Genomic DNA, 13,688 nt, shown 5'->3' on the forward strand with positions numbered 1-13,688 from the left:
GAAGGACAAATCACAGATCTTTTTTATTCAGGGAGTTTCCTGATATTTGTATATTTTTCATTTAGTCATTTTATGTTCTGGTGAATGCCAGGTATAGGTTTTTGTGTATGTGTGTAATTTATTGACATTTGCTCATTTCTCTTAGTTCAAAAATATCAGGTTAAGAAGTTTATTTATCTGAGATAAAAGACATACGTTTAAATACATATTTTTGATGAGGAAATTCTCCACTCAGAACTCTTTTCAAATGATTGAATTTCAGGGGAAAACATGGCTGCCTGAAAGACTCTTTTAGCAAACTCAACCAATCTCAGTCAGAATATAACTATAATGTATATTATTTTTATTCTCTTTTTAAAAAACTTTAATCTCCCACCCCGCCCAGATAACCCAGAACTTCATATAACAGCAAGTCCTTCAACTTGGCAACTAACCAGTGCTGCCATTTACCTCTTAATGACCTCCCCCTGATTAGAAGCGCCCCTTCCCCACCACTAAAACCTCAAGCCTCCATTCCTACTGGACCTCCATTTCCTTTCTGGGACCCCTGCATTGATGATGGCTATTTGGTGTGACACAGAAACCCAATGCCTCTCCACTATGTCCCATGTGACACTGACGCTTAAAGCTGCTAAACAGAGTGTCGCCCCCCCCAAAAAAAGGGGGTCACTTTCTTATAAACACAGTAACATTGATCTGTTGCGCTCTTCATGTACTATATAGGGAATTGATATGTTAATCTTTTAGATTACTTACTAGATATACTCTATCTATACCACCTTCACCACTACCTCAAGACACACCCCTCATTTTCTCAGTGACACCCTTTCACATAAACAATCAAGTACTAGAATACCTCTTGAAATTCCATTTTCTAATTTATAAAAAAAACATTATACTTAGTCAGAAGACCACTTATGATTATAACATCGCTTAAACCCTACCCTTGTGCTAATATATCCTATTCTCTGTACCTACTCATCTATTAAGATTTCTTCATCTCCGCTCAACAATATTTAGTTATCTGTTATTCTCCTCTAACTCAAAGATCCAGCACCACATGACCTCAACACAGCCCTCAACCCTGCATACTACCTATATTTGAAGTAATATGCCACAACAATAATAAACTTCCATACTTAAGTAGCTTTATAATATATATATATATATATGTATATATATATATATATATGTATATATGTATGTATATGCACCACATCTGGTATTTATATCTCTGGTTGTTGTCCTACAGTTGGCATGAGTGTATTCCTATGTCTATTCAGAATCTGTGAAGATTTTCTCTACTCAGTAGAAATGGGTATCCAGAGAGGATGTACTGGTTACCCTCTTTATATTTCCCATATCACCATGTTTGAAGCTTAGCTTTGCATATCTTTCCCACCAGTGATGCCTTATTGTTGTGTCACTGGTTGCACAGTGCATCTCAGTGCTTGGGCAGCTATATCATGATGCTTCTTTGGTAACCCCAGTGGAGTAGGGAATTTAGCCCTAGTGGTGCTTTGACAGAAACGTTTGATAGCTAAGGACATGGTCTGTGTGCTACTCCTACCAGTTACTTCACTGGGAAGGACAATGATATGTTTACAGCCTGAGAAACCATGAAAGGGGCAGCTACCTAGGGTGCTGAATGAACTCCATGAGAGGGGTCTGTGTGGGGTCGTATCAACAGTTATACTCTGGGCTCCAAACAGAAAGACAGCGCTTGAACACAGGTCTGCTTTGCATTGTTTGAATGACATTCCAGAGCACATTCACCATGCCTTACTCACCATAATCAGGGTGTCATAATTCTGAGGTCTTGTTCACCCTCTATCTTTTTGCCTTCACTGCCTTTGCAGTTGGTCTCTGGCATGCTTTCCCTGATGCAAATCTCATTTCCCTGAGGTGCGTCTTCTCTGTGTCAGCTTGGTCAGGCCGTGATACTCAGTAGATTGGCAATCATGCTACCTTGTAAATTTGAAGCCCTTGTTGTGTGAAGGCTTATTTGTTGGTCTGTGATCCCAAATTACTCTAGCAAAGAAGATGAGACTGCTACCATTGAGATTTAGCGCATTGGAAGTCCTAGAGAAGAGATCTTCTCAGTCGTACATGGGAGATGTGAGTGAATATAGAGCCAATAGAAGGGTGTTAATTTTTCTTATATATTATGGATATTGTCTTCCATTTGTATAAGTTCACCAGGGTGAGCTTATGTGATAAACCATGTCACAAATGTAGGTTGGAATACCAACCCTTTATCCAGTAAAGGACTAACACCTCTGGTTGGATGTCACCCTGATGGATGCCCTGCACGGTCTTTTATTTTATCTGTTAGCTAGGACATGTGTTAGTAAGCTTGTATGCACTTTCTCAAAGTACACAAGGAATGAGGGAGCAGAATAAGCACTAAGTTCTCATAACAAATGGCCTTACCCGGAAACTCAAGGTGTTGGTCCTTGAGAATGATTTGTCTTCACTTTCGGCAGTCCATGGTGCTGTCAATGTTTTCTGCCATTACTATATTCTAACACTTTGATTCTTCTTCAGTCTTCCTTTCTATGCACTGAAGAATGTATAACTTTCACATTCCTTGGTCACAGGAAATTGAAAATACTGTTTGCACACTTCTTTAATTTCCTTTTCTCAATTGTGTTTTAAATATATTACATGCCCTAAATCAATGACACTACAAGCAGAAGAATCATATGCTCCAAGGGGATGATTGATAAAGTTATCTGCATTAAAGTAAAAAAAAATCTGGAAGGTGAGAAGAGGTGAATAGAAAACACAGAGTTAGGGGTGGATGTGGGGGTCACACTTAACCCTAGCTCAATCTAAGAACAATTAGTTCTTATGACATTGCCCTGATCAGTATGTGCCCTTTTGAAGGAACCACAGGTGTGGGTGCTACAGCAAAGTGTGGTGAAGAAATGAGATGGTATCTTGCTCTCAGAAAGAATGGTGTCTGGGGTCTTAAGCTTTGTTTTTAAACAAGCAGTCATCTCAGTGTAACGTCAACTAAGTCCACATGGAGAAGAACACCAACATGCTGATCAAAGGATTGCCAATAGTCACATTCAAATCTAAGGAGAGAATTGTATCAGAGTTTAATTTTTTAACTCTGATTTTGAGAAGGCTGTGGATGACATTTGAAGGCCAAATACATTTGCGGGTTCTACACAAGGAATAAGCTTCTGGTGATTTCTCTCTGACCATAAATAAGGGATGGGAATAACCTGGTTATCAGACAGAGTATTAGAGAGATGATTATAGCAGATTGAAATAAAAAATCTGACTTGAAAGTTAAAAACTTGTTATTTGATCTCCCTATTGATACACTTTCACCTTAATCTTGTTTTTTAATACTTTCTGGTTTTGGTTTCCAAATTGAGTTTATTTCTTTACTGTTGTTGTTATTGTTGGCAGCCTTCTGAGTCTGTTATGGATCTTTCTATACATATTTGGTATGTAGAACCCAGTGTGGGTGACTCTATAGAAACTATAGCTACATTAAGGGTTCCTGGTGGGAGATAATGAGGAGTTGCTATCAAGAAATTTAAGCAAAAACAAACAAACAAAAAAGAAATATAAGCCAAAAGAAAATGTTTGAAACTGATAGTCATTTGCATGACAAGATACAACTATTGAATGATGTGATATCTGGATTAGTTCTCAAAATGGTTTGAGGAAAAAGAAAGAATCAGAAAATTCCAAGGCTTCTGCAGGCATACTTTAAAATCCTCAAGGTAACATCTTTGCTTTTCAACACTTTTTTTTTGTTGCATTTCCAACTCTTTATTTTAGTTTTGTTTAAATGCATTTTATTTTTAGACAACCTACACGACATTTTGTGTGTTTTTTTCTTTAAAAAAAAGCCTCTGCTCCAAAAAATCAAGGTCACCGCTCCAAGTCAAGGTCACAAGTCGACGCAGAGCTCATGATGGCATCAGTTCCGTTTGTCTCGGTCCTGGTGTCGTGTGGGCGGACCGCAGACAGCTAGGAGGAGGGGCGGTCGGGCGGTCGGTCGTGCGTTGCCCACTGTCAGCACTTCTCCATCTCTAAGCTGTCCTTGAAGAAGATCATGTACGGGGTCCCGCCGCCCTCGCGGTAGTCCAGCAGGGCCACCATGCCGTCGGGAATCGTGTTCTCGCCCTGAAAGAACTGGTACTTCTTGAAATTGGCGAGGATGTGCTTGATCTGCTCGGCAGCCCCGGTCATAAAGGGCTTCATGCGTTCCGGCTTCCGCTCCTCCAGCTTGCCTTTGAGGGATTTCATGTAGTCCTTGATGTACCTCTTGTAGGCCTCCTTGGTGAAGCTGGTCTCCTGCAAGTGATGGTTCATGACGATGTCCACGTCGGTGACCACCTTGTGCTCGGGCCCGTCGCCCTCGGGGCCTTCGGCGGACGCGTTGCCGCCGATGAGCGCGTCATAGATGTGGCCTTGGGCCCTGCGGACCATGGTACCCTCCACTTCCAGACACAGCCCGCCCGTGATCTCCCAGATCTTGTACACGTCAGAGAACAGCTCATCTCGGCTGATGAGGTCCCGGTAGATGATCATGACGGTGGCGAGAGGGCGGTGGCTGCGCTGGCTTCGGGCAGCTCGGAGCTCCAAGAGGACAGCGCTGAAGGGAGCGAAAGTTACAGTTGGCGCTGGGGGTGGGGCGGCCGGCGCAAGGGGAGGGGCATCTGGCAGAAGGGGCGGGGTGCTTTTCAACACTTTCAAGATGTCTTTTGAAGCAGATTTATCTACTGTCATGGTTCACTTGATCTCTTGACTTCTGCTTCCATGGGCACTTATTGTGCATGCAAGCAAGATGTAATCATTGACAATCCCAATATGTTCTAAAATTCTCATTATGCTATGTATTGGTCCAGTCACATAAAATGTAACTTTCTACCCACCCCTATGGGAAGAGAATGACTTTCTGTTTGTGAAAGCCTTACAAGTGTTGTATTTATTTCTTTCATAATGAGCATGTGTAACAGAAAGCATACAAGTCTACTTTTGGGGTGAACTGGGTGTAATCTATATTGAATTTTGAAGATATGGATTTACTTGCTGTATTCAATATAAACAGGGCAAACAGATTGGTATGTACTGCTCACTCTCTATCTCTTTTAAAGCTCAGTACCTATTCGGGGCCCTCATTGTGTTTAAATATCTTAATTATATGCAGAGGTTCATTATCTGTATCAACTTTCTGGGGTCATAATTCTTTGTAGTGTAGTAATTACGTAATGATGTCAGTTTTAGAGTCTGGTCGAGTAGTATGCTCAGTGGGTCTATTAATCAAGAGATGGTGGCTTCAAACTCACCAAGTTTCCAATTGAGAAAGGTGAGAAGTTTGCTCCCATAAAGACATATTTTAGTTTTTATCAAAGTACCTGATACTTCCTCGAGTGGAAATGGAATGGTCCACGTGTACTTTATAGGAGAAATATGTGGTTTTTCTAATCCCAGAAAGAATTACAGTCATAAAAACTCACAGGGGCAGTTCTACCTTGTCCTAAATAGTTATTAGTCTGCTCTGATGCAATGGCAGTGAGAATATTTTTACTCTTATTCTGGATTATGGTATATAATGAAAACATTTTCAGTTGCCTGCAGGGATGTGGGTGATTTTTCTGTTTTCCTGATAGTAGGACATGCAATAGGGCCAGTAGTTTGGGGATCCTATTATGGACAGCATTGAGGGAACTAGGGAGCAATTCTAGTCTGTCCAATGATTGGCTATGAGGGGGAATGGACACAGTGTTACTGGGCTTGATTTATTTTATGTTGATGATATAAAATGAAACTCTGATGGATCAGTTGTGATGGTATCATGTGTGAAGACATTCCATGGTAAAGGGATTCAGGCTGTTTGGTAAATCCTTTACTCCCTTCATAAGCTTTCTGGGATAAAGGTAAAGGGATTATCCTGTGGTATAGCAGCACAGCCTTTCATCTCTGAAAGCATTATAGAGAATTGAAAAGAGAGATGTAGGACCTGACTACAGCAAGAAAGGAGACCTGGATCAGAGTTCTTCTGTGGACCAGCAGTCCCTACACAGTGAACCTCCTAGATCCAAGGTAATGTTGAAGCACACATACACATACACAGTGCTATCTAAAGCAAGTTAATCCCACAGATAGTCCAAGCAGACAAGGAACTTGCCCCAGAAGCAACAGAATAAGAGAGGCTTAACCTATGGCTGATAGGCTACGTAACATAAGCCACAGAATTCTACCCACCTAATTTATAAGAAAATACACATTAAACGGAAAACCCCCCAATTAGTGATGATTCCTTCAAAAGACACTTAAAAACTAAGAAAATGTGCTGGACTCTTCTTCAGAGCTCAACACTGAACACATCTGGTTGGATGCCATTTTTGGAAGGGTATTGCCCATCCCTCTTCCCTTTCACGTTCTTCAATGTTATTGAAATCACTTGGGTTTATGGAACAGTCTGTTTTTTGTAATGGGTTAGGTTCTTTATCGGCTTGCTTGGCCAGGATTCTCAGAAGGTTAACGATTACGATAATGTCAGCCTAGGTGACAAGTAATGCCATCACATCCATGAAGAGATTTTCTGTCAGCAGCCAGAAGTGGGAGGTGCTATCCTGGTGGGTGTGGTTTCCCCCAGTATAAATGTAAGTGGATTCTCTCTGTACGCTGTGCAGATTTGGCCAGGTCCAGGGCCTCACCATACTTGTGCATCTCCAGACTTGCGACAGCATCTTGCCATATTTCCTACATAACTTGGATTCATCCTTCTGCATAGCCTGGGAGGAAGCAGCCTACCGTCCCACGTTCCCATCTTGGATTCCTCTGGTACTCACCTACTTGAGTCAAGAGAGTGGTCCAGAATGATATCTGAGCCTTGAAAGCCTCTACAACTGTGAATTGAAAAGGTGAGTAGTGTGACTAGAATTTTTTCCTAAACATTTCTGACACGGTGTAATGGTGGCGGGATGGGATTAAAAGTGAGGCTTGCTTCTTTAGTAAAGGGCACAGTCTCTGACACTCATGGGGAAGCACTGATTCAATAACAGTCAGTGACTAAAGGTGCGGGGGCGAAGATTTCAGAGAATGGAGGTCACCCACCCACTTGGCCTTCCCTAAGGTCTGACCAGATGCAGCTTACCCTTCATGGGTCAGGATTCCTTTTGGAGAAGATTCGTCAGAATGAGCACAGGGACCCACTCAGCATCTTGGAGCTTCCCATCCAGAGTTATGTTGCAACATGAGGCTTCATCCATTGCCCCTCTGGAGCGGCTGTCCATAGAATTTTCCCACTGTTGTTCATGGCAGCTGTTGCCTGGAGATAGAGGGAGACAGTGAAAGTCATGGTGGAGTCCTGGCTCTTCATCTCGCTGCCCCTGGTTGTTCTAGTGACAAACTCACAGGACATCTTTTGCTTGTTAAAGACAGTCTTCATATTCTAAGTTTCCAGAGCTGTTCAAGAACATTTGATATTTGGTTGTGTTTAGTTTACAGTGGCCCATGTTTGTCTGAGAATTGTGCCTCATAGTGTTTTCAAAGGTTATTTTTTTTCAAAAGTCAGTCACCAGATCTATCTGTTAAAGTGTCTCTGAGGAGAAAGGAACCATCTTCTCAGTTAGCTGCTAAACATTGTAACTCTTTGTGTTATTGGGGGTTCCAAGTTTAATTTCACATTTATTCAAGAGGGAAATTGACCCCTTGTGTTGTATTTATTTTGGAGGATTTAAAGAATTTTTAAAATTATGGTAAATTCTTCCTTTTAAGCTTCTTGGGTTTGCATTTGTATTTGTTTTGTTTCACTTTCTAGTAAAATTCTCTGACATTTAAGGAAAAGGCATTTCTTTTAGAATGCTGTTGTTGGTGTTGCTGAGATGACTACAAGGTGTGACATAAGTGTGGTTCAACTACAAGCCCAGGGAGATAACATAGAGCTAAATAAGAGACCGTCATAGTATTTTCACATTAGAATAGAGGCGTCTAACATACTAAGAATTGTGTAGGAAGATTTGCATTCTGGTGGTGAGAATAATTTTTTATATAATTCATGAATTCTATTTATGAATCATAAAATGTCTGTTATTGACAAGGTGTTTTAGGCTGTTCATGTTGTTAAGAGATATGGAATTGGTCCAGAATCCTACATACCCTCAGCACTGACTCATAGTTAGCCTATATGAAAATGGAGGAAATACTGGAAAATCCGTGGACATCCTCAAAATTGTAATGTTGAAATGAAATGCTGCAGTTATCATGTCACTCTAGCTTAATGAATTGGTTATACTAAGAAAGTGTTTATACTACACACTGCTATAAAGTCTTTGATGTAATCATTCAAATTGTTAATTTGGTCTTCAAATACCCAATTCTTTATAGGCCATTGTCTTCCTTGCAAAATGCTGACAGAGACCTGCTCTGATCTGCCTTGCAAGATGTTGATCTTAATTACAAGATGCAGGGGGGAAACCTGCCCAGATCTTCCTTGAAAGATATCGATTATCTGACTTGTAAGATGGTGACAGAAGACCTGACAAAAGTATTTCTTGCAAGATGTTATTAAGTTTCCTTGCAAGATGGTGGGAAAACATTCTCTTATCTGTCTTACAATATGTCGCTGATACTCTTTTTAAAAGGTGCTGATAGAAGACCTGGTCTGAGCTTCACGGATCTTTTTTGGAAGATGCTGATAGAGGACTGCTCTGATCTTCCTGGCAAGATGTTGCTGGTCTTCCTTGCAAATTGTGAGAGGAGACCTGTTCTGCTCTACCTTGCAAGATTTTGCTGAACTTCCTTGCAAGAAATTGATTGAGACCTGCAATGATCTTCCTTACAAGATATCGCTGGTCTTCCTTAAAGGGTGCTGATAGAAGACCTGCTCTGGTCTTCCTTGCCAAGATGTCGCTGATCTGCTTTGCAATATAGAAGACCTGCAATGATATTTCGTGCAAGATGCTGCTGATCTTCTTCAAAGAAGCTATTAGAAGACCTGCTCTGGTCATTCTTACAAAGATGTGGAAGATATTCCTTGGAAAATGCTGTGAGGAGACCCGCTCTGATCTTTGTTGAAAGATCATTAATTTTAAAATTATTTTTAAAATCAGATTTTTATTTTGAAGAATGTTATTTAAAAATACTGGCCAATTAACGTGTCGTGCAAGTCCAAATGTTGACCCGTGTGGGTGTGTGGGTGTGTGTGTATGTGTGTCTGGTCTAAACCTGAGTTAGACAGAGGAGTCATGGCCAGGCAGGGCATAACTGACAGGCAGACACACAAACTCAGATGGTCCAAAGAAAAAACAGCATAATCCGGTGGTAGGCACAACATGCCAATAATATAGACCTAGAAGCAGCTGCTGCATGAGATGACCTGGAAAGCTTTTTCGCGCAGTACTCTTCCAGAAAATTGTTCCCAGCACGACTCCCAATGCACAGAGGGGAGGATCTATTTTGTGAGTGGGATCAATCTGATGTGCCCTTCCCTGAAAACGCCACTGATTTCCCTGCAAAATTCTGATAGAAGACATGCTCTGATCTGCCTTGCAAAATTTTGCAGATCTATCTATCAAGATGGTGGGAGAAGACCTGCCCAGATCTGGCTTGAAATACGTCATCAATCTGGCACTCAAGATGGTAAAAAAAGACCTACTATGGTGTTCCATAACAGGTCGCTAATCTTCTTTGCAAAATGCTGGAAGAACCTACTGTGATCACTTTTTCAAGATGTCGCTGATATCTCTTAATGATGATGAGAGACGGCCCATTCTGATATTCCCTGATCTGCCTTGCAAGATGCTGATAGAAGATCTGCCATGATTTACCGTGCAAAATGTTGCAGCTGTTCCCTGCAAGTTGCCAGAACCAACCTGCTCTGTTCTGCCTTGCAAGTTTGTGCTGATCTTCCTTGGAAGATATCCCTGGTCTTCCTTAACAGGTGCTGAGAGAAGACCTGCTCTGATCTTCCTTTCAGGATGCTTCATATCTGCTTTGCTAGATGCTGATAGAAAACCTAGTAATATCTGCCATGCAACATTTTGCAGATTTCTTACCAAGATGCTGATGCAATACTTGCTTGGACCTTCCTTGCAAGATATGCCTGGGATTCTGATTTTTCATGCATCATTTTGCTGAACTTCCTTGCAAGATGTGCCTGGCCTTCTGATTTGCGATGCAAGATATTGCTGATTTTCCTTGCAAGATGCTGATACAAGACCTGCTCTGATCTTCCTCGCAAGGAATCCATAATCTTGCTTTAGTTGTGCTGAGGAAAGACCCGCTCTGATCTTTCTGGCAAGATTTTGCTGATCTGCCTTGTAAGATGCTGACAGAAGACCTGCTCTGACTTGCCTTGCAAGATGTCGCCGATCTTCATTGGAAGATGCTGAGAGATAACCTGGTTTGATAGTCCATGCAAAATATCCCTCGTCTTCCTTAAATCGTGCTGAGATAAGACTTGTTCCAATCTTCTTGCAACACGCTTCTGATCTGCCTTGCAAGAAGGTGATGGAAGACGTGCTCGGATCTTCCTTGCAGATGTGGATCATCATGTTTGCCATATAGAAGACCTGTGCTGACCTTGCTTGCAAAATGCTGCTGATCTTCCTTGGAAAATGCTGATAGGAGAGCTTCCCTGGTCTTCCTGGCCAAATGTGACTGATATTCCTTGCAAGATGCTGGGAGGAGACCTGGTCTAATCTACCTACCAAGATATTGCAGTTTCTCCATAGAAGATGCTGATAGAAGACCTGCACTAATCAACCTTGCAAGACATCAATGATATGCGTGGCAAGATAGCAGACCTGCTCTGATCTCCCTTGGATGTGGCTACTGATCATCCTTGTAAGATGCTGAGGGCAACCTGAGGGAGATGTTCCCAAGTGCGCATGCATCTCCTTCTTCAACGTGTCTGAGCCCAGTTCAGGCTTCAGAAGGCCTACGGGTGGGTGAAAAATTATCGCTCCTACTCTCTGGAAAATTTTGGGTATGTATGGATAGGGTTCACTTCTCCTTTTACTCTTTTCGGTTTGCTTCAAAAGGTTTGTGGGAAAAATAGGACTTTTATCAATATTTCAATATTGCACAACAAGACCCTGGCATAAGCAGAATGCTACGCCCTTAGAGAGACATGTGTGGGGGGGCCCTTAATGTGTGTGTATGCTTGCACATCATACAGGGTTGTTTGCGTAGCATGGGTTTTAGCAAACACCTCAAGAGTCTGTCAACCAGTGGTGTAGGTCATGCAACCAATGTGGTACACTCTCATGTGCTTATTTACATATGTTTGTCAAACTCACCCTGCTCATAAGGAGTTCTGCATGCTGTCGACCTGCTCTGGCTCCTCTCTGGTGAAAAAGTTCACCTCTTCTTACTGCGGAATATTATGGGTGCTCTTTCATTGTTCAAAAGTTTCATGATTTTTTAATTATTAATTTTAACATCGGGTTTATATGCAGAATAATGTTTTTTAAAGATCCTGCTGGATGTTCCTGTTGGATGTACGCAATGTTGACTCCTGTGCGTGTGTATGTGTGTGAGTGTGTGCATGGGATTGCACATCACAAAAGAGTCTTTGGGTAGCGTAGGATTTACCAAACACCTTGGAAGTCAGTCTAGGTCAGGCAAACACTGTGGTACCTTCTGATATGCCAATTTACATGTCTTTATCAAATTGGTGCTGCTCCTAGGAGCAGTGCAGGCTGTCAAACAACTCAGGCGACTCAATGGCTAACAAATTCACCTCCTCCTGCTGTGCAATAATTCTGGGTCGGTTTCATATCTCACATGTCTCAGGATTTTCTTTAATTATTAATTATAAAATCAGATTTTTATGTTGAAGAATGTTATTTAAAGAAATTGGCCGATTATCTTGCCGTGAAATTCCAAATGTTAACTGGTGTGTGTGTGTGTGTGTGTGTGTGTGTGTGTGTGTGTGTGTGTGTGATTGTATGCTGTAATCCTGAGTGAGACAGATGACTGACGACCAGGCAGGGCCGTACCGACAGGCAGACATAGAAATACAGGTGGTAAAAAAAAACACAACAAAAAACAAAGCCAAATCTGATGGTAGGCACAACGTGCTGATAATACAGTCCTAGAACCAGCTGCTGCATGAGATGACCTGCAAAGCTACTTCACACAGTACCCTTTCTGGAAAATGTTTGCAGCACCACTCCCTAACCCACAGATGATAGGATCTTCCTTGTGAGATGGGATCAATCTGATGTGCCCTTCCTTGAAAACGCCACTGATCTTCCCTGCAAAATGCTGATAGAAGACCTGCTCTGATCTGCCTTGCAAAACTGCTGATCTATCTAACAAGATGCTGGGAGAAGACCTGCCCAGATCTTCCTTGAAAGATGCCGTCGATCTGCCATGCAGGATAGTGACAAAAGACCTAATATGGTGTTCCTAGTAAGAGGTCGCTAATCTTCCTTGCAAGATGCTGGGAGAACTTCCTCTGAACTCTCTTTCGAGATGTCTTTCATATTTCTTAATGGTGCTGAAAGAAGTCCTACTCTGATCTTCCCTGATCTGCCTTGCAAGATACTGATAGAAGACTTGCCATGATCTCCCTTGCAAGATGCCGGAAGAAGCTGCTCTGAATTGTCTTTCAAGATGACCTTCATATTTCTTAAGGGTGCTTGTAGAAGGCCTACTCTGATCTTCCCTGATCTGCCCTGCAAGATGCTGATAGAAGACCAGACATGATATTCCTCCCAAGTTGCTGCAGCTCTTCCCTGCAGGTTGCCCATGAAAAACTGCTGTGAACTGCCTGGCAAGATATCTCTGGCCGCCCTTAACAGGTGCTGAGACAAGACCTGCTCTGATCTTCCATGCAAGTTATTCCTGGACTTCCTTTAGAGATGCTGAGGGAAAACCCGCTCTGATCTTTCTGGCAAGATTTTGTTGACCTGTCTTGCAAGATGCTGACAGAAGACCTGCTCTGATCTGCCACGCCAGATTTTACCGATCTTCTTACCAAGAGGCGGATACAACACTTGCTCTGATCTTCCTTGCAAGATATGCCTGGGCTTCTGATCTGTCATGCAACATCTTTCTGATCTTCCTTGCAAGATGTGCCTGGCCTTCTGATCTGCCATGCAAGATATTGCTGATCTTCCTTGCAAGATGCTGATACAAGATCTGCTCTGATCTTCCTTGCAAGTAACCCCTGGCCTTCCTTTCGAGGTGCTGAGGGAAGACCCGCCCTGATCTTTCTGGCAAGATTTTTTTTGATCTGCCTTGCAAGACGCTGACAGAAGACCTGTTCTGACCTGCCCTGCAAGATGTCGCCGATCTTCCTTGGAACACGCTGATAGATGACGTGGTGTGATATTCCACGCAAAATATCCCCCGTCTTCCTTAAATCGTGCCGAGATAGGACCTGTTGCGATCTTCTTGCAACAGGTCTGCCTTGCAAGATGGTGATGGACGACGTGATCTGCCTTGCAAGATGGTGATGGAAGACGTGCTCGGATCTTCCTTGCACATGTGGATCATCATGTTTGCCATATAGAAGACCTGCTCTGGTCTTCCTTGCAAAATGCTGCTGATCTTCCTTGGAAGATGCTGATAGGATAGCTTCTCTCGTCTTTCTTGCCAAGATGTGCCAGATATTCCTTGCAAGATGCTGGGAGGAGACCTGGTCTAATCTACCTACCAAGATATTGCAGAGTCTCCATAGAAGATGCTGATAGAAGACC

At 42.3% G+C, this 13,688-nt stretch overlaps 1 protein-coding gene across 1 annotated transcript; it reads right to left on the reverse strand.

Moving 5' to 3' along the window:
• Window positions 1–4,041: 4,041 nt before the first annotated feature.
• LOC142436364 (translationally-controlled tumor protein-like) lies at window positions 4,042–4,560 on the reverse strand. The gene has a single exon (XM_075540063.1). It carries the CDS (start codon window positions 4,558–4,560, stop codon window positions 4,042–4,044), a length of 519 nt encoding a protein of 172 aa, XP_075396178.1.
• Window positions 4,561–13,688: the final 9,128 nt, after the last annotated feature.

Source organism: Tenrec ecaudatus, unplaced genomic scaffold (assembly GCF_050624435.1).
Source record: "Tenrec ecaudatus isolate mTenEca1 unplaced genomic scaffold, mTenEca1.hap1 Scaffold_2360, whole genome shotgun sequence".
NCBI lineage: Eukaryota > Metazoa > Chordata > Mammalia > Afrosoricida > Tenrecidae > Tenrec > Tenrec ecaudatus.